This window comes from Astatotilapia calliptera, chromosome 7, assembly GCF_900246225.1.
Source record: "Astatotilapia calliptera chromosome 7, fAstCal1.2, whole genome shotgun sequence".
Taxonomy (NCBI): Eukaryota; Metazoa; Chordata; class Actinopteri; order Cichliformes; family Cichlidae; genus Astatotilapia; species Astatotilapia calliptera.
The window spans coordinates 28,498,640-28,520,582 of record NC_039308.1 but is presented as its reverse complement, the minus strand read 5'-3'; the positions used below and the strand labels follow the sequence as shown (position 1 = coordinate 28,520,582).

General features: G+C 39.5%; 1 protein-coding gene across 3 annotated transcripts in view; it reads right to left on the bottom strand.

Annotated features, from left to right (window-relative positions):
• epha5 (EPH receptor A5) overlaps positions 1 to 21,943 on the bottom strand; it is a 60,727-nt gene that overhangs the window by 11,398 nt on the left and 27,386 nt on the right. For all 3 annotated transcript variants that reach the window (XM_026174209.1, XM_026174212.1, XM_026174210.1), the window contains exons 4-13: positions 18,718 to 18,873; positions 18,263 to 18,601; positions 9,731 to 9,855; positions 8,615 to 8,704; positions 8,368 to 8,437; positions 8,111 to 8,213; positions 4,477 to 4,544; positions 3,752 to 3,877; positions 2,949 to 3,134; positions 1,554 to 1,615 (exon numbers count right to left, since the gene is read on the bottom strand). In XM_026174209.1, the coding sequence (XP_026029994.1) occupies positions 1,554 to 1,615; positions 2,949 to 3,134; positions 3,752 to 3,877; positions 4,477 to 4,544; positions 8,111 to 8,213; positions 8,368 to 8,437; positions 8,615 to 8,704; positions 9,731 to 9,855; positions 18,263 to 18,601; positions 18,718 to 18,873 (1,325 nt within the window). The remainder of the gene's footprint in view (positions 1 to 1,553; positions 1,616 to 2,948; positions 3,135 to 3,751; positions 3,878 to 4,476; positions 4,545 to 8,110; positions 8,214 to 8,367; positions 8,438 to 8,614; positions 8,705 to 9,730; positions 9,856 to 18,262; positions 18,602 to 18,717; positions 18,874 to 21,943) is intronic.

Here is a 21,943-nt window from a genome sequence, read left to right as displayed (position 1 = left end):
GTTTTCAAATAGCTGTGTCATTTATACTGGCCTCAGTACACCAGCCATCCATGTAATTACTTCTAAGGGTTTTCTGTGCTGCACCGTCTGCTGGTGGCCCATCTTCCCTGCTTCCACTTTGCCATTCAGGTTTATTCCCCATGACACACAGGACAGTCATATCAGCAGTTTTCACTCACCACAGCTCTGTAACACACACTTATCTGTATTTTTTGTCTCACAGCATCCCCCTTTTCCATGCAGCCAAAATGAGATCATTCCCTTCAGATGAGATTTCTGATTGTTCCTGTCTGCAATGCCTTTCAAGCAAGTAAACCGACACCTCAAACCAGAAGCATTTTACTTTCCCCTTTCCTCCGTTGTTGTTGTTTTTTTGTTTTTAAAAAAACATTTTAACTCTCTTCAGTGCTGAATCCTGATTGAATCTTATGTATTTCATCTCTTCATTAGCAAGACTCTTGAAGAAATTTATAGTTTTTCTCATGCAGGAATTAGACTTGTCTGCTACCTGAGCGTTGTGCCACTGTAGGCAGTGAACAGACTGTTAAGTGGTCTGAAGAGGGAATATTTATTTCAGCCTGCCTCTTCATTAAATTCCACATTCTATTCGCGATGAAGGCAGTACTTTCATTTACGCAGGAAAGGCATTATTCCAACTCTGAAGGCTTAGTGACTTTATATATTCTGGTGAGGTGATCTGTGTCATAGTAAAGGTGAGAAAGCATTTCAATATTTAAATGTGCCTTAAATCTGCCCCATGCAGATGAACTCAGATTCTCTGATTATTCCCTACTATTTTGTGTTTCTCATCATGTTATCTTCCTTCCTTGACCTTATCAATGCAGCTGGCCTCTCCAATTGTCTAACCAGGGTCTCCTAACTGTCTCTCATTCTGATTTTAAAACCAGCTGACCGTGCTTTTGAGGTTGTTGCACCCAAACTGTGAAACAGACTTCCTCAGTCAGTCAGGTCAGGCGACTCTTATTTGTTTAAAATGACTACTGAAAACTGTGTATAGGTTAGCGTTCCTTTAATTTTACCCTTTAATTTTTTTCCATAATTTGCGACTTTTTGCATGTATGTTGAAATGAAATCCTGACCGTATGCCTGTGTCTGCATGTTTGAACATGTATACTTATCTTCAATTTGTGGCTTTTATTTGAACTGTGAAGCGCTTTTTAACTCTATGTTTTGAAAAGTGCTATACAAAATACATTACTATTAGTAGGAAATATTACTTTCATCGCCTGAACACATCTGTATCTGTTTTCTGCTTAAAAGCTGTTATAAAACCTGCTTTAACTGCCATCTTTCTGTTATGAACCACTGTTGTCTCAATGTGTGCACCACTGTCTGTTTCCAGCATCCTTCAGTCCATTGAGATGTTACAGACAACACTAAAACTGAGATGATATAATTTCTTGTTAATGAAGCTACGAATTCTGCTTAAAAAACTTTTTGGAGATTTTTGGAGAATCAGAGTGGGTTTGTATTTTATCCAGGGTCGTTTTTTAAGTATTTCTTCCCTCAGACCCTTCTCCTGTATAGTTTACCTTGAGAAAAGTGTCCAATGAGCCATTCTCCATGTATTCTGTGATGATCATCACCGGCTTGCCTGAGAAGAAGAAAAAACAAAATCAACAATAAAATACTTCACGTTAATAAGCAAATATTTTGAAATCATAGTTTTGACATAAGATTTTGTTTTTACCATTTATCTAGATAGCAACACAAAATAAAATATCCTCTAATGATCTAATTCCAAAGTTTATATTATATACAAACAAAACAAAAAAATAGAATAAGGACATATCATGTGTGCCAATTTTTGCTTGAAATATGGCTTACTTCTCAGTTAAAATAATCAATTCTTTATCTGACTTTGTGCATGCAATTTTCCAAAATTTTAACTGAGATGTAAACATTTGTACGCATGAGAACAACCCTTAACAGCAACTTATACGGTGGCCCTGAGAGGCCAAACGGACTGCAGAAAACACCAGCAATAAGAAAAACACTGCAAAAGCACACAAAACACAATGGAAATAGAAAAAATGAAAACGGAAACTGGAAAAAAGAAAACACAAATAGAAAAAAACAAAAACAGAAATAGGAAAAAACTGATTTCCAAAAGCGCAAGGGAAGTGTTTCTGGGGAGACAATAATCTGATGGACCAGGTGCAGGAACCAAAATATGCTAAGAATTGTGCTGGGAGACACTTAAAAGAAGTGGAGGATCTATCGGTTTTGTGAGGAAAGAAAAGATGAGAGGTAAGTGTGTTAGCCTAACTATTAGCCTAAAAATCCATCATTAGTATTATATGAATCATGAGATTAAAACACACACTCTGTCTCCCCAGAAACACTTCCCTTGTGCTTTTGGAAATCTGTTTTCTCCTATTTCCATTTTCGTTTTTCCTTTTCTGTTTTTTTCCCCTATCTCCATTGTGTTTTGTGTGCTTTTGCATCATTTTTCTTATTGCTGGTGTTTTCTTAAGTTGCCTGTTTGGCTTCTCGGGGCCACCATAAACTTAGCAGCTAGATCAACACTCAGTTATGCAAAAAAGAAGAAGAAAGAAATATGTTAATCTTCATGAAGGTAAAACAGATTATAGGGTTGAAATTGAATTGTCAGCTTTCCAGTTGCTTTCAAAAGTTAATATATTAGATACTGTTGAACTTGACAAGCAGACTATGACATTAACTAAGTGTAAGTCAGAAAAAAAGTTGAAAAGGAAAACCTGTTAAACTACAGGACTGATTAAGTACAGCATGCAAGTTTAAAATGACATAGCAAGGCTTAAGATTCCTATATATCTACACCAAACAACTGCTGTGAGTTTTACTTACATTGTGACATCCAATATGTGCTAGATCCTACAGGATGCAGTTTCACACAAAACACAGTGTATTAAACTTAAATAGTGATACACATGCTGATAACTCACTCTTAGTAACCACACCCTCCAGACGGATGATGTTTGGGTGGTTAAACTGGCCCATGATTGACGCCTCCCAAAGAAAGTCACGTCTTTGCTGCTCTGTGTAGCCTGCTTTCAAGGTCTTAATGGCAACCTGGATCTCTCGTTTCCCGGGCAGCCTCAGCGGTCCACTGCACACTTCACCAAATTCCCCTGAGGGAAAAAAAGGTAGACATTAAGAGTGGCATCAACATTTCAGTTAAACCTGACCTGTAAAAACTATTATGAAATGGCAAATCAACCTTGAAGATACAGATAGATTTTCTTTAAGTAAAGCTGAAATTTTGTGCCTGACACACTGTGTTCGTACAGCTTATATTCTTTACTTTAAGGGGCCAATCTTGAAATTGGCTAAAGCGCTTGAAGCTAATAAATGTGGTCAGTCAAAATTTTTGTCAGTGGAAACATTATTTATGTCTGTGCACAATGTTGCTTTTAAGCACACTCTTAACTTATGCAAGCTTATGCAATTATGAATGTGACAGGTTTATGAAGGTTGTAGAAAATACGATACACTGCAGTAGTGTTAATGAGAAAATGTTTCAACACTACAGAAGGCAGAATTAGGCTCGAGTCATTATGCTATTAGTCTATGTGTTTTAATAAGGCATTTTGTGACGTTAAGCTGTTTCAGGGCACCGATTAAACAGGTTTACCTTTGTGGTTCTGAATTAAGGATAACACAGACAGGCTTAAACTGATGCTCCAAATATGAAACAGTGGATCTCCAAGGTGTACACACACAGATGCAGACATTATTTTTTACCCACCAGCACCAATGATCCTTTCAATGGAGATGTATGAAACGTCAATCTCCTGGGCAAATTCATGCACTGCCTGGTTGGGATCTTCATAGGTGAGGGGATCGATATAAGTACGCACCCCTGGAAATTTTACTGCAGAAGCACACACAGAGCAACATTATTATTTGAGTACAATAGATTCATACGCCTAAAAAAAAGATACATGTATTAATTAGTGCCATTAATTATTCCCAGAAGACAACCATCTTTTCATCCATCCTGCAAATTTGGCATGCAGATAATAAACGCTAATTTTAAACATTTTATTTCACAGTCCAAATCAATATAACACTATCCCACATGGTATTATTTTCCTGACTACTCTGGAGTTGATATACCAATCACAGTTGGCTTTGATTCCATACCAAAAGATGGATAGAGGGTGTCATGCCAAAAATGTGGACAAATATATTAAGCTGTCACAATCTATAAGTCATCATAGCTCTATGTGTTGTCTGCCAACTGTGTGTTTGCTGGTAGCTATGAGCCTGGTTTGTGGCAGTGCCATTCAGTGAATAGCTACTCTAGCAAAACACTGTCAACTGTACTTATAGTACGCACATGCCAAAGGAGATAGCATGACCAGACATGACCGCTGTGTGAACCCTGTACTGTACATGTACTGTAAACTTTGGATGAACTTAAGCCCACATACATAGACACATACAGAACGAGTCTGGGCTTTAACCTACTGTGGCCATTGTGGAAGTGCATCTTTTCCTCTTCGGGATCTTGCTTTGCTTTGCTATAGCCACAGCGCCTAAGGAAGAAGTGATCCAAAAACATTAGTGTCAGTGTCATGTCAAAGTGCTGTTAAATACACACATGTAAAGTCAGCGACTAAGCAATGTTGTCAAATGATACTTGTCTCAATGACACATACACTGAGGGGGAATAACTAAATCTGATGATATTTCTCAGAATGGGACTTTTATTTTGAAATAGCGCAAGTATTTTAACATTTATCACCGTCTCCAAGGTAGACTGAATGAATTCCGGCATTAATGCAGTTTGAGATGAAGGCAGTAAAAAAGAAATGATCCCTGTGGTTTCCTCTCAAAGTGATATCATTTGGCAACTATTTCCTAGTACAAACTAGTACAAAAACACAGGAAAATATACTTTTTGAATAGTGATCTCACAAAATAGCCCAAGGAAAGAAAAGCAAACCCTGCCACCTCCCCCAAGAATCTAAGTGCAAAATAAGCTTTATATTTTCTCACTGAATCTGCTAACCCATCTTTTAAGGTTTTCAAAAATATTGCTGAAAAGAAAAGATGTCAGCAAAGGAATGCAGTTTCCACAAAATATCAATAACCAAGAAAGCCCTTCTCGACATATCAACTCTGACTTTTGCAACAGGAAAAAGAGATCTGTCACTTTTTAAGAAAGGCCAGACTGAAAACAGAACTTTTGAAGCCGCAAGGCTTATGTTTATGTCTATATCATATTCTTTTCCATTATGTCTGTGTAAACCTGGTGGATTAAACCGACATTCATTTGTATGTTTGTGTGTTTGTGCTTAAAACGCTTCTATAAGTCAATATTTTTACAACTGGCATCAGAGATAATCACAGATAACCCAGATTAAACATGTGTAATGAATTTAAACTTGATCCTATATGCAAACACAAAAACACACCACGCAACGAACAGATACAGAGTAACTAATTAAAATATCTGCAATGTAAATTTACTGTTTTATTTTAGTCATTTGTCAAACAAGTATTTTTGATGGTAGAATTTTTCCTATCTTTTAGTTCTTGAAGACAGATGAAGACACGCACACACACACAGCGGGGCCATGTCCAAGTCTTTCCCATCGGACCTCTCTGTAGGGTAACCAGGCTTGGCTAGAGGGGTTTGTATGGGCAGCTGGAGAGGGTTGACTCTGTGTGTCTGTATTTGTGCGTGTGCGTGTTTTGTGTGTCTGCCTGGAGGGTGTTTAGTTTGCTGGATTTGTTGAGTCAAGGGGTTTGAGCATGCCCTCCAACTTCATGCATGTGTTTGCGTGTGTGCGTACATGTGTGTTAACCCATGCATACACCAGTGCGTATGTGCTAGGCTCCACACATGTGTTCTGTGCACGCGTGTGTAGTCTGGAGAGTCATGTATGAGTGGGTGTGTGGGAGATGCATTGGTGGGAGGGGGTTGTGGTGCTTGTGCCCTAAATCCATCGTTGGAAAATTTGGCATTCTTCCATCTCTCCTCCCCCACACACAAAACCCCGGAATGATCCGCAATCCTCATCTCTGTTCGGCTAAACCAGAAATCAACTCTGTATCGTTCTGATTTGTTTCTGAATTCTTTCCAACATCATAATTTTATGTTCAACATTAAATACAGTTTTTTAAAATTGTGCATTTACCAAACCTAAACTGTTTAAATGATGACCTAATAGTGAAGGAGAGAAGAAAATTTCGTAAATGAAGCAACAATATGCATCTGGGAGAAAAACGAACATGTATTTTCATTCTTAGAAAACCTCAAAATATAGTAGAGAAACTGAAATGTGAGCTTTGACTTAACTACCCCGAAGAAACAGAGGAATACACGAGTTCTAATGATTTTTTACTCTGGCTTTGACTATTTTCTCTACTGTCTATTATCACTCCGTCTGCAGTTTTGTGTCTGCACGTGGGGAACATTCTTTCATAATTAAAAAAATTTGACTTTACTGATAAAGTGAAGGTCATATGCACATGGGGGCATGCGAATGTGACAGACTTGTAGACTGAAAAATGGTAAATGCTTATGAGCAAGGTTGTGCTACCAGATGTGAGGAAAATCCACTTGACTGATATGAATCCAGCCTGTAGTTATAACCTAAAAAGCAACCCTTAATCCTGACCTATCACAAAAGTCTTACTTCAAGCTATGTGTCTAATCCCATAATGCTGCTCAACCACAGAGAAATATCTGGGACAGAAACGAGATTTACTCAGCATAAGGTCAGAAATGGATAAAGTGATGAGGGACCATTACTGAACTAACGTACAATATTGTACATAAAATAAACAGAGAAGAATATGCACTATTATCTGCTTTATTTTTTTTTTTTTTAAATAAGGAGAAAATAAGAAAAAATTGTCTTTGACCTCTTGGACCTCTTTTTTTCTTCTTCCATTGAACATTTCAAATTCTTAAACTGCACTTTCATAGTCCAGTAACAACAAACTTAACTTCAGCATTAAACTTCTCCATCTAGGGGTTAGCGCAGTGGAACATCTGCCTACATTTGACCCAATCCCATAAGCTTCCTGTACCATTCCAACCCTTTGCATGTCCTTCTTCACTAGATCCATCAAATCTCTCTGTGGTCTTCCTTTTCCCCCTGCTTGGGAGCTCCATATTCAGCATCCTTCGCCTAATATCCACTATCCTTCCTCCTCACGTTCAGGCGATCTCAGCCTTGCTTCTCTAACTTTGTCTCCAAACTGCTCAATCTAAGCTGTCCCTTAAAATTAAAATGAAATGAAAGATCATACCTATGCTTCTTCATGAAAGAAGCAAAAATGTGAATGAAACATACAATCCAACTGGCATCTGGAGAAAATGTCCTAGAAAATGTCCAAGCCTCATCTTCTGAACCCAACTCAGGGCTCAAACACATGAAAACATGCATAATGTATGTAAACATACTTATTTATTCCTGATATCACAATTAATTACTGACATGTGACTTTCCCGTCTAATCAACAACAGCTGGTAATAAGTTAACACCATGCCAGATAATTTTAGGCTCGAGTGTCAAAAATATCACACTTTCATGCTGATAAACAGTTTGATTGCCTTCTCACATTTTATTCAACAATGTTTGAGCCACTCCAAAAAAGTTTTACTAATGCCACTGACAGGAGCCAACACCGTCAAAAACAACAGCACTTGCCACCAGAAAAGTTCAGGATATCCTCAACAACTCAACACAATATCCCTGTCATCAGACAACAGCGAGCTTCGCTGACTCATCAACTGCTGTCGGACTCCTATCCCTAAATTTTACAGCCACCTCAAGTCCAGAGCTGTTTGTCCTACAGTGACCACCGTAATTAGGATTATGCAGGTAAATTGGGAAGAAAACAGAACTCCGTTGACTGCAATCTACTGACATCTACTGGTTAGATTTTACAGACCGTAACTTTAATTCAATATTTCCAGTAACAGGAACATTATTAAAAGTAACACAGTAGCACTCTCATGCTAATATTTTGTATTTGTTTTTATTGCCATGTGCATGTGCGTGTATATTGGTGATATACACGCACATGCACATGGATATACTTTTATATCATATTTTCTTTTGCAGGTATATAGGTTATGCCTTACCGCCCACTGAGCAGGAATCCAGCAACCACTGCCAGCAGGACCAGAGCCAGTGTGATGGCCACCGCTACTATCGAAGCTTGAGCACGCTCACTAGTAGCAGTTACTGCCAAAGACAAGACATGGGATTACACACAGTACACAAACACAAAACCACACCTGGCATCTGTTGTTGATACAGCCCCAGAACACAGGTGGGAGTTGTGTACAAGTTAAACTTCATTGTATTGTCATTCGCTCCTTCTCTTTGGTGTACTCACAGTAAGGGCTGGTCTGGAATTCAAAGCGCCGGCTAAATGCACCATAGCCTGCTGAGGTCCTGGCTCGTACCTGTAATGCATCATATCATTCATGCACCATACTTCAATTTAATTCATTTGGATTTGCTTGATCTTAGGCAATACTGACAAACTATTTTGTCATTGCTACATATTTAAATATTTTTTCCTTCCCTTTTGTCATCCAGTTCCATTATCATTCTCTTAATTTGTGAAACCCATTTCTGACCTGGAAGATGTAAGCTGAAGAGGGCTTCAGGCCTTCCACCACCATTTCAGTATCCTTGGATTTTATTATTGTGTAACTGGAGTCCTGTTCCTTTAGTTGAAGAAAGAGAATGTTAGCTTAATTTATTCATGTGTTCTACTAACATTTTTGTACTTTTGATTGTCAAAAATGTGTTGCCCCAATAATTGTATTGCCAAATTGTATGCATATAGCTTATTGCTGCTTTCTCTCCGCAGCTACCTGTGGTATATGCGAGCATGAGTGTGTCTAAATGCCTGTGTGTAGGGATCACTTTTCCAACTGTAACCACATCAGGTTTTAACTCAGCTAAATGCTGCCTCCATTAGCCAGATGCCATTAGCTCACCACTGACCACAAACCCTACCCTGCTCTCCAATGTACCTTTATTGTGACCTTAGAAAAGAAGACATCAGAGGATTACAGGCAGAAAAGAGGAAGGGCACAGGAACAATGATCTGCACAGAAGCATCAAATTGCTGTCCCTACTTAAGTCCAACTTAACAAAAAAGGGGGGAAAAAAAGCTATTATGCTGTTACAAAGACTTTTGAAGTCAAAGTTTTCTCACTGGACCCGGCTTAAAACACAATTTCAGTAAGATACACACATCTGTAGCTGTAACAAATTAGGTGTGTTATACAGGGCAAAGGGGAAGTGCTGCTAGAGGTTGTTCAAGCATGGTCAGTTTCTTATATATATATATATATATATATATATATATATATATATATACTCTTAAAAAAGGCCATATACAACCAGTGTCACTAGCTATGTACTTTGAAAATGACATTTATCAACAGAAATGTTTATATGATGTGTGTGTGTCTGTGGACTAAAGTCAATATGATATCTATTGTACAACTAAAAGCAAAAGCTTGAACAAGAATAGCCCTACAAATGAGTTTTCTGTTGTATAGTACATTTAATTTCATAGTACATATTGTTCAAAACTGTATACATTAAAACACTAAACTGGAAAACCAGTGCTTTTAAAACTGAAACCTCTACTGTACGAGAGGTTCAGGGAGGTACTAGGAAAACACAGCTGGCCCAAGGGCAGTAGACAAAGGTACACAGCTTTGTGAAAAGATTTTTACCTTTTCAAAATACTTGATCTCATACTCTAGGATGATGCCGTTGGGACGATCAGGCTCTGCCCAAGAAAGGGCAATGCTGCTCTTCCCTGTATGACCTTTCCTCACCACACTCACAGGGGACGGTGCTGCAGAAACAAAGATTCAAAGAAAATAGTACGGTTTGAAGTATCAACATAAATAGCACAATCCAGCAGTTAAATATGATGCAACCCATTGCACTTCTCACTGCATTTCACATTATTAAAACTAAATAACACAGGCATAAAACTCTAATAAACCGTGGCACAAAGGCACGTGGCAAAGTGTGCCAATGTTGTAAAATCTGCTGGATCCCATCAGCATTCACAAGACATCATTCTTTTGAGGACACCTCATCCATTGATGTTTACATGCACATAACTAATTGTCATGCATGCTGTGATTGCTGTAAATCATGAAAAATTTAACTGTAGATTAAAAAACCTAAAGAGGGTTTTAAATTTGGCGACAATAGGAAGAGGTTTTTCATGTAACAACTTACACAGTAACGGATATCTATCTTTGCTGTTTGGTGATTTCTTTCAAAGACATAATTTGCCATGTTTTTTCTTATGAGTTTCATGTTTGGAATTTAGGCTCCTCTCTGAGGTTGTTTGCTTTTGTCTGTCAAGCTCCAGCTCAAAATATGTTATTTTTGGTTACCAAGCAGCTCTGCCTCAGAAGCATGTTTGCAATTTGGCAACAAGGTGCACCTGTGTCTAATTAAACCATCCCTTTATGTCTTGCTGCTGGCTGAGCATGTGCTGCCAGAGAAGCATATGAATTCAACTGTTTAAGTCTTCACATTTGAGTGTCTAGTGTACCAAATTTGGCACACATTAAAGGTTACGAAATACACTGTAAAACTCTTCTAATGTAGAATCAACACAAACAACAAAATAACGACATAAATGTGTCACTTTTATGCACAAGATATTTGTGTATTTCGTTCTTTTCTTTGTATTTCTTTAAAGCTTATATTTTCATTTATGTCTTTTTTCTGTCATTTATCCTTTCAGTTTTGAAGTGAGCTTTGTTCTGCAAGTTTACATCAATTGCAAAGCCATCCTGGTGTAACCTGATCTATTGGTTCATCTCTCAGAGGGACAATTGGAGAGTCTCTGACACATAAAGAGCTTTTAACTAGGCAAAATGCTCCCTCAGGCAACATCCCTATAGCCTGTGTGTGTGTGAATGTTGATGCGCGTGGATGTGCATGTGAATGTGTGGCTACTGCAAATGCTAAACACCGTTTAGGTTTCAATGGCCTCAGCAGAAGTCCACAGAGAATAAATCATCGCTACAAACACAGTAACTGTATCTTGAGTGGATGGTTGCACAGAAGTGTTATCTGGAATATCTTAAAAGCCTGAAACCAGAGACCGAAACTCACACACATACACACACTCAATGCTTAAATGGTATAAAGCCTGGATTCAATGATGAGAGAGAGGGTTTATTTTCCCAGCAGCTTTATGGGTAACAATACACCAAAATCTAAGTTTACACCCTCCAAAAATGGATGCAGTTTTCCATTCTATATTTAATCAAATGTTTTGAAAAGGATTTGTAAAGAGGGTACAGCCTTTTACCAAAGCTAGTGATTTTTAGGGTTATATAAATCATTCTTAGATTTGAAGTAGGGATTTTGTCTCAAAATTGTCATCAAAAATGTTGTCAAACATTATTTTTCACAAAGAAACAATAAGGACACTAATTATAGAGGTTACGTTCCTTTAATGCCTTTAAAATCTTTATTTATCATCATAATCCATCCATCCTTCCATTTTCTTCCACTTATCTGTGGCAGGGTCGTGGTGGAAGCAGCCTCAGCAGAGAAGCCCAGACCTCCCTCTCTTTAGCCACCTCCTCCAGCTTGTCTGGGGGAACACCAAGACGTTCCCAGGCCAGCTGAGAGATATAATCTCTCCAGCATTTCCTGGGTCTGCCCCGGGGCCTACTCCCAGCGGGACATGCCTGGAACACCATACCCAGGAGGCATCTAGGAGACATCCTTGTCAGAAACCCGTTCCTCCCAATCACGCCACTCCAGGTCTCACTGTCATTGCCCACATGAGCTTTGAAGTCTCCCAATAAGGCGACAGAGTCCACAGGGGGAGTACCCTCAAGTACCCCACCGAGGGACTCCAAGATGGCTGGGTACTCTGTATTGTCCTTTGGCACATAAGTGGCTCATCCGGGTGGTGAGCCTACAAGAGGGTGGACCCATGTCTCTTTTTCGGGTTGTGCCTCGCCGCGCCCCATGGACTAAGGCCCAGGCACCAGGCACTCACCGTTGGGCACCCTTAATGGACCTGGCTCCAGGGCTCCAGGGCAGGCCTCGGTAACCCTATCCCAGCCAGGGTGAACTGTTTCCTAGATCTTTCAATCATAGGGATTTTTGAATGACTCTTTTTCTGGTCCCTCACCCAGGACTAATTTCCCATGGGAGAGCCTACCAGGGGATGAAAGCCCCTTGTCAACATAGCCCCTGAGATTACTGGGACACACAAATGCCTCCACCACGACAAGGTTGCAAACTCGTAATTCTTAAAAAATAATTTTTCTGTCAATTTAGACAAACTAAAACTGTTGACTTTTTCTAGACTATAATCCAAACTATAGCCATTCCTATTTTAGTTAGTTGGAAGTATGTGCAAGCTACTTTACATGCTTTCACTGAGCTGTTGCTTTACTTAATGCAAAGTCGGTTTACATTTGAAGCACACATAAAAACAGGAAATGTTGGTCTGCGGCAAACACAGCGATTAAACACTTTTTGGCTCACTTGGTTCTGTCTCTTCCTTATCACCAAATACAGATATATACAATATCTGTATATACCAAAATAGCACTCACACTCAAACAAGTGCTTTAAAACCCAGATTTTCAATCGAGACAGAAGGAGAGGTAATAGAAGAGAGAGACGGGGAGGAGGAGGGAATGCAAGAGGCAAAAAAAAGTGAAAAATGAAAGACGAGGAGGAGACATGTTGAAAGAGTGTAGACGGGACCCAGCAACACTTTTATTTTAACAACAGGGGTAAACAGTGTAATGACACTTCTAGCTTTAAACACTTCCACTGCGTGTTATAACTGCTAATGAGCACGTACAGTATGCCAATGAAAACGCAAATGAAGATGAACTCCTGGTGTTTATGCCTGGTGGCTGGTAATGCTCTATTTGCTATCCGTCTGATACTTTTTTTTTCTACAAAGAGTGAGTTTAGAAAAGGTAAAACCCATTCACTGGAGGAATACAGCTATCCAATGTAACAAATAAAAGCAACATTATCACAGTGCTAAACATAAATCTCCCAGACCACTATCTGTCTGCACATCACCAAAATCAATACCGGCTTTCAACGATCTCGTTTTTATCTTATAACTACCCTCTCGGAATGACTGATAGATAGATTGAGACAGAATGAATTGGAGATAGGGGACAGAGATGTCTTCACTAGGGTTGCAAAGTACAAAAACTGCTATCATCTATTTTGCGAGGAACTTTAAAACTTTAATCTGCCTTTTCTTTTGATGCAATACATTCGATTAGTGGCTTTGCACCAATCCAGCATCTTGCCACAATCCACTTCCCTATCAGCACATCAATATTGACAAAAAAATATAATAGCTGGAATATTTAAATTGTGGCTTGGAGATTTAATGCTGTGACCATAAACTGCTCCAATTTGGTGTATTTACAGAATTTGCATTTGTACCATTCCCATCACTCTCCCTTTATTTTATAACATTTATTTATTGTTGCTGGATTAATTAGGATATAAATGGGTTTTTTTTTAAATTAGAGGAAGTAAATGAAAATTAATGCACAAACAACTGAGCTATTGGTGCCTTTCTATATTTTGACAATACACACCACACTTATAAGATTCAGTTTCCTAAGTTATATGTTAGAAGGCTTTTTGTTCCTTTTAAACCACTAAATCCTTGAGTTAACCTTCACGACCTTGGTGGATGTTAGCCAATTTGAATGGATTGTTAAAATAAACACACTCTACAACCCTACAAATCTTTTATCTAAATTCATTTAGTACTTTTTGAGCTATCATGTATACAGACAGAAAGAATGCAATGCTACCAACAATATAACCTCTTTGCTAAGATAGTGTTGGGATTGTTGGGAGCCACAATGTTGGGTGAAGTAATACTATGTTATACCTGTCAAACAGTGTGATCTATGGCATTAATCATAGTTTCAACTAAAGAAATAGAAACAAATGATGTGTTTTTGCAACAAAGTGTTCGGAACAAAGTGATTAAAGATACAATTTAAAGTTATGTGTAGAGAAAACGCACTGGCTCATACCTTGAGTTGGGTGTCTTTTGATAATTGAATGACTCATAGGTCAGTGTAAGTGGCTTACAAACAAAAACGATATTCATATGAAAATAGTCATGCACAAGGACTGAATGGGAAGTCTGTCTCCCTGTTAGAAACATCTAAAGAAATGAAAGGTGGTTCAAGACTTTTGCACAGTATTGCACGCTCCACATCAAAGTAAAATAAATAGCTGCAGTGGCAGGCAGCACATTTTTACCACACGCAAGCTAATGTATCATGGTACATTTGATTAATAGCCAATAGCAGAAAAAACGTATTTGGGAGCATTTACTGTGCAAGTGGCACTCAATGTGCCTACAGCAGGAACAAATAACCTGAAATAAGATATTTTAAAACAGACAGAGCTATCCTAATAAAACAAAGCTGTAAAACTTGTGCTTATTAAATAAAAAAAGAAACTATTTAGATTTCAAAGCTTCCTTTTTGAGTGTGTAGAAAGAGCAATATGCTAATTGTTTCCACTCAAACATTCATCAATGTCTGAGCAAATACAGAGCTTAAAATGTAACATATGGGAAACAATCACTGGGTTGCAGGGAAACTTGTATGAGCATTTTGGTGGCTTACTTTTCTTTTCAAAATTAATTTCTACCTCATAAAGGCAGGTGCTAGCAAGCCACCTTATCAAATTTATATACCAGTGTGTCAAGGAACATCAAAGCAGTGAAAAATATGTGGGCTTCCATGCTCCAACAGTGCTCTTTGTATTTTTGAATGTATACAAGCAGTTAATGTCCAGACTCTCACTATTGTCTCTTTACTTCCGTCCTCTGCTTATCTTTCCTGCTGTTACAGCTTTTTGCTGTAACCTTTTCTTTCCTTATCACAAGCATCCTATCATTTTCCCTCCACATTTTGCCCCCTCTGCCCTGTTGTTCTCTCGTTCTCTGTCATACATTTCTCCCGTTTTTCACCTCTCCTGATCTCCTCTTCCCAACAACCAACACTTTATTATTCAGCAGGGTTTCGCAGGGACACTGTGAAATCACCTATTTCACGGATAACTTATCGTGTGTGACACTTTTCACACATCAAACAGCAGATCCTCTGACTCTATCTCTCTCCCTGCCTAAGCCTTAGCAGTAGTTTTGTCTCAGTACCTTGTTTTTACTGTCAGAGAGCAGAAGCACACTCTAGACCAGTCACATACGAGCACAACAAAAATGCAGGTGGTTAAACTGCTGATTGAGGTTTTCACTTAGTAATTACATCTGTCACTAAAGAGCAGATGGATCAGAACATTTTAAATCAGTCATTACAATTACTGCCTCAGGATTATTGTGAAAATGATTGTTCCAAATAATGTTAGTCACTTGATACACAGCCTTCCAGTAGTTGAAGTGCTCACTTTGTTGGTTTTGTGAGTCGCATTACACAAACAGCGGTTGGTGCACACTGCTACAAAGAGCTAGGAGCTGTATTCAAAAAACATCCTTGGGCTAAAAGGATCTCTTATTCCTAGGGGTGGACTTACTTCTAACTTTAGTACTCTTAAGTTCATTTGTTGTGAAATGATTCACAAATAATTTTGGTTTTAAAAGCAGATGCAACATCTAGAAGATGTTAGAAAGTTTTCACTCCTAAGTCAATATAATCTACATAAAATCAGCCAAAGCAGCTGCAGGCAACATTCACTGCTGTTATTATTTTACACAAGTACAATGACATAGCACAATTACACAAGTGGCTGTGTCATTATCATGACATTGAAAAACGTTGTAAATGAATCCAAAATGCAATATTTAAAGCACAGTTTCACAGTGTTTAGCATCATACACTGTATTACATAAACAAAGATGGCTTTCTAAGTGGATTCTTACCTAAAACTAAAATTCTTTCACTAACACAGACCTGTTACTTGTCAATCAAAAGACAAAAGTTCTCTCTTTATTTTTTTTAATATTTTTGCTTCCAAGCAGAGTTCTTCCTTTCTTGTAATGTTTATTGTAGTGTAGTAGTTCCCTAGGCTTTCTGAAGGTCTTTGGACACTCATCAGAAATGGTCTTATTCTTAAGGATAGAAAACAGGGGGAAAAGGCTGCGGTATGCCAAATTACACAAGAATTGGACTGAAATGCAGTGGCAACAGGTCTGATTGTATGAAATCTTTGGTTCACGTCTTTGTCTAAGATGTAAGGAGGTCAGGGGGGAAATATAAAAGTGAATGGGGTTGAATTTCAGCCAGGACATTAAAAAGAAAAACTGCCTTGCCTTTTGCCTAATATATTGTATTTCTATGTATGTTTACACATGCTTCAATAATTTGTTGCACCGTTTTTCTTTTTTTCCCTAGAAAAATATTAAATGAAGATTGGGTTATAACCTTTGCACAGTTAATGGTATACGTGAGTCTTGGTGACATCTATAGCATTAGGGCCATCTCTCTTTACTAGCCTACTAGTTTCCTCATTTTTTTATTTTTCCCAGCACCTTTAAATACTACTTCAAATGGAAAACCCTACACATGCTGGGAAAGCACAAGTTCACGCTTGAGCCACCTTTCAGAATAGGATGTTGCTATGTTGGCTAATGAATCTAGATAATAATTAGCTGAATAATAACACTGGAAAGAGGTGTTATATCTACTATTTTCTACTTTCTACTATTTTTTTTTACACAGAGTAAGGCATTTAGAGTGCATTTCAGATGGCACGGCCAGGTTGTACATTCATGCTTGTTTATATTTGTACTAATTAGAACTGTTAACCACCAAGCTGCTCTCAGTATGCTCACACGATTCTGTTTTCAAGGTAATGTTAAAAAAACACCCTCACTTACAGTAGCATGTACCAGATACAAGCCAAAGTACAGCAGACTTTATTGGTCTGTGACTCTGTCAGCCATGTGTAATCTAACGTAATCCCTAATCTCCACTTGGTCCAGTGACTGCCTAACTTTAATCCAGCTACAACTGAAATAAACTGCATTTGAGTTGTGTAGTCTGGTGTAATCCACTCAGTGTGCTGACAGCCACAGTGACAACACATTTAGAGGACTGCCAGTAGTCTTGACTGTTAGACAGCCATCTGCCTCGCTCTTTTTCCTGTCCTCCTAAACACAAACTGTACCTTCCTGATTACTTGTACAGCTCCTCCCATTGATACTACTAATAATAACTGCTATTCTTTGGCTGCCAGTAAACCATCTGTTTGGATGGAACAAACACATTCTTTCGACATAGCTTTTTTTCCCCCTCTTGCCTTTTCTCCTGACAGAAGCCTTGGGGAAGAGAGTAGTAATTTTGCATTTTTCTCATTGCATTATGCTTTGCGCTACCCATTTCATTACAAGCAAATAAAACTAAAACTAACAAAAGCACATAACTCTTAACCCATAAAAAATAGGTTCCCAGTGGAGTGTGAATCCTAATCTTCATTTAAAAGGAAGCTAACAAAGCATCCAGTATTTACAGCTATGTGAAGTAGCTGGACTCTTTCATTATCCAATATGTGTTTGGCCACTTTAGTGGTTTTCATTTGGTGCTTAAACTGACTTCATGGTTACAAAGATCTGCTAAGCTGCTCTGGCATCACATATAATGCATACTCCCAAAAATGATGAATGCTGAACATCACACCAGCCTAGGTTTTGTTTTTTTGTTCACACTTGAGCAAACATAGCCCTCACCAACCTAAAATTCAAATGTAAACTTGTATGGCATCAGCATGATCCATCACTGTTGATAGACATGCAGAATAACACCTGCTGCCACGCACGACAGCCCACACACATAACAGAGCTTTCATTATGCCACAGATTCCTGTGAATCTCATTGATGCGCCTAATTGAGGGGACCAAGCTGCTTTTTCGATGACATAGCTGGATGCAAAAACAAAAAAAAAAAGGCTGTCCACTGTGTCATGTTCTCTCCTTCGCTGCAGGGATAATGCATAAGTGAAAATTAATACAGCAACAGATTTGTTGGACAAATACTGTGATAATTTGATCATCTGGTGTCTTTGTTATCAAACCCAGATTGTCATGCGATGAATCTAGCATGCCAGTTGGTCTGTGGCATTTTAAATAAGCGTGGAGAAGAAGCAGTTATGACAAAACATTTGACTTTTGCTGGAGAATTCAGGATAAGTTCAAATGGAGGAGTGGACAGGTATGGTGAATGTGATGATGAGTCAAATCTGGCGGAACATACCTGCCTGATTGGTTGTCACATTAAGTGACACATACTGCTTTGCATGGCCTTTGGCTAGGTCTGACACTCCGTTGACGGCTTCCAATAAGAAGCTGTAGTTGGTGTGTGATTGCAGGTCAGCCACCATCACTGAGGTGTTCGACAGGCCAGTGCGGCGTGGCAGAAAACGTACATTGGGACCGCACTCTTCCAAGCCCCTTCCGTCTGGCAGGACCTGTCTACAGATGACGTTATATCGCACATCCTTCCTGCCACCTGTATCCATAGGAATGGACCACTCCAAGAAGACGCTGGTCTCGTTGACATTAGAAATAGCATTACGAGGAGCAGATGGAGGGCCTGAGGGAGATGAAAAGGGCTTAGAAGAAGATACAGCTAGAAATACAAAGAAGCATTTGGATAAACAAAAGCCTTGAAAGTGAGCATGAGCAAATATAAAGGGGTTATATCCTCACGTGTGCACGCCATATTAGAAGGGTCAGAGTCTAGCTTAAAGTATCCGTCTTCACAGCTGCAAGCAGTGGCTCCCATCTGTCTGGCCACACTGTGAGGTGGACATTTACTACAGGCCAAAGACTCCAGCAGCGAGCGGTAAAACCCCACTTTGCAGACTGAAAGACAGGGAGGAGAGAGGATGTTTGGGGGTGGATAGGGAGATGATAAAAGTGGACATATAAATAGAAAGGAGAAAAGGGGTCACAGAGAGAGGTACAAATACAAAAAAAAGTGGGGGAGAAAAAGACATGGTTATTTCTTTTGAAAAAAAAGGAGGTCAGCATCACACTGGTAGGAAATTTTCCCTGGGTGGTTGCGGTTGTTTTGAGGTTCCTCATCAGAGATATACAGCAGTTTCATAGTTGAAATTAAAAGAAGCATTTGGCACACTTATATTGTTTCTTTTGAAGTCTGATTTCTTCTTATACAGTGGGGCAAAAAAGTATTTAGTCAGCCACCGATTGTGCAAGTTCCCCCACTTAAAACGATGACAGAGGTCAGTAATTTGCACCAGAGGTACACTTCAACTGTGAGAGACAGAATGTGAAAAAAAAAATCCATGAATCCACATGGTAGGATTTGTAAAGAATTTATTGGTAAATCAGGGTGGAAAATAAGTATTTGGTCAATAACAAAAATACAACTCAATACTTTGTAACATAACCTTTGTTGGAGGTCAAACGTTTACTATAGGTCTTTACCAGGTTTGCACACACAGTAGCTGGTATTTTGGCCCATTCCTCCATGCAGATCTTCTCGAGAGCAGTGATGTTTTGGGGCTGTCGCCGAGCAACATGGACTTTCAACTCCCGCCACAGATTTTCAATGGGGTTGAGGTCTGGAGACTGGCTAGGTCACTCCAGGACTTTCAAATGCTTCTTACGGAGCCACTCCTTTGTTGCCCGGGCGGTGTGCTTTGGATCATTGTCATGTTGGAAGACCCAGCCTCGTTTCATCTTCAAAGTTCTCACTGATGGAAGGAGGTTTTGGCTCAAAATCTCACGATACATGGCCCCATTCATTCTGTCCTTAACACGGATCAGTCGTCCTGTCCCCTTGGCAGAAAAACAGCCCCATAGCATGATGTTTCCACCCCCATGCTTCACAGTAGGTATGGTGTTCTTGGGATGCAACTCAGTATTCTTCGTCCTCCAAACACGACGAGTTGAGTTTATACCAAAAAGTTCTACTTTGGTTTCATCTGACCACATGACATTCTCCCAATCCTCTGCTGTATCATCCATGTGCTCTCTGGCAAACTTCAGACGGTCATGGACATGCACTGGCTTCAGCAGCGGAACACGTCTGGCACTGCGGGATTTGATTCCCTGCCGTTGTAGTGTGTTACTGATGGTGACCTTTGTTACTTTGGTCCCAGCTCTCTGCAGGTCATTCACCAGGTCCCCCCGTGTGGTTCTGGGATCTTTGCTCACCGTTCTCATGATCATTTTGACCCCACGGGATGAGATCTTGCGTGGAGCCCCAGATCGAGGGAGATTATCAGTGGTCTTGTATGTCTTCCATTTTCTGATGATTGCTCCCACAGTTGATTTTTTCACACCAAGCTGCTTGCCTATTGTAGATTCACTCTTCCCAGTCTGGTGCAGGTCTACAATACTTTTCCTGGTGTCCTTCGAAAGCTCTTTGGTCTTGGCCATGGCGGAGTTTGGAGTCTGACTGTTTGAGGCTGTGGACAGGTGTCTTTTATACAGATGATGAGTTCAAACAGGGGCCATTCATACAGGTAACGAGTGGGGGACAGAAAAGCTTCTTACAGAAGACGTTACAGGTCTGTGAGGGCAAGAGACTTTCCTTGTTTGAGGTGACCAAATACTTATTTTCCACCCTAATTTACGAATAAATTCTTTGCAAATCCTACCATGTGGATTCATGGATTTTTTTTTCACATTCTGTCTCTCACAGTTGAAGTGTACCTCTGGTGCAAATTACTGACCTCTGTCATCATTTTAAGTGGGGGAACTTGCACAATCGGTGGCTGACTAAATACTTTTTTGCCCCACTGTATCTCTCCGGGGCTTATTTCTTTTAGTCAACCTGTATAACCTTGCTTTTCATGTTTCACTGTTTAATCAAAAAGTTTTCCTCATTGAAGGATTTCCCTTCTTGTATTATCTTCAGTTCAATGATTTATAACCAGCACCTGATTAAGTTTGGACTTGCATCTGCTTCCCAATATCGGTGCCATATGTGCAGCATTTACAAACAAATACGACAAGGCAAACAGGCAAAATTTACTTTCCTCCCACACAAACACACACACAGACAGATCTCAGGCTGATCTAAGTGGGGCAGGTAGACGGGATGCTGATGCACTGTGAATGTTAAATGGTACTCATACATCAACAGTCTCACAAACCAGCTTAACGAGTTGGCTGTTGTCATCCAGATAAGTTCTGATAAGTGGAGTTCTATAAGTTATTGCAAAGTCAGTGGCATATTTCTATATCACTAAGCAGGACAAGGGGGAGAATTGAGGAAAAAAAGACTTGTCCTCTAAATTTAGGAGCTGGTGTTTCCCCAGTTATTGTGAAGCCCACTCAGATCACAGCTATTATTAAGAACTACATAATTAAACCTCAGGTAGGAGGACAGGAGGACAAAAACTAGGAAACGGAAACAATACGTGATGGTTAAAAACAGAGATAAGGTGAGAAAAGGAAATGATAGGAGGAGAAAAGCCAAGCTTACAAGGATGAGACAAGGAGAAAGAAGAGAAGAAAGGACGAGACAAAGGAAGACTGGTGGGATGGTTTGTGTGTATGTCTGTGTGTGTGTGTGTGTGTGTGTGTGTGTGTGTGTGTGTGTGTGTGTGTTTCAGTCGTTAGGCAGCAGTGGCTCTGATTCACCTTGACGGAACCTTGGTCTGTTGTCATGGAACATTAGGCCTGAAAAATTCTCCCTCTGCCCTGGATCACTCTAAGTCTCACCTTTGCTTTGCGCACACACACACACACACACACACACACACACACACACACACACACACACACACACACACACACACACACACACACGCACACGCACACATACACACACACACACGGAAACAGGCCTTTTATAAAATCTGTTTGGCATTTCGAATGCCTCACATACTGTAATTATAAGTTGGGGCTCAAGATAATGTTTTTGACACATTTATGAAGCTGGCGAAGCTTCAGGACAGGA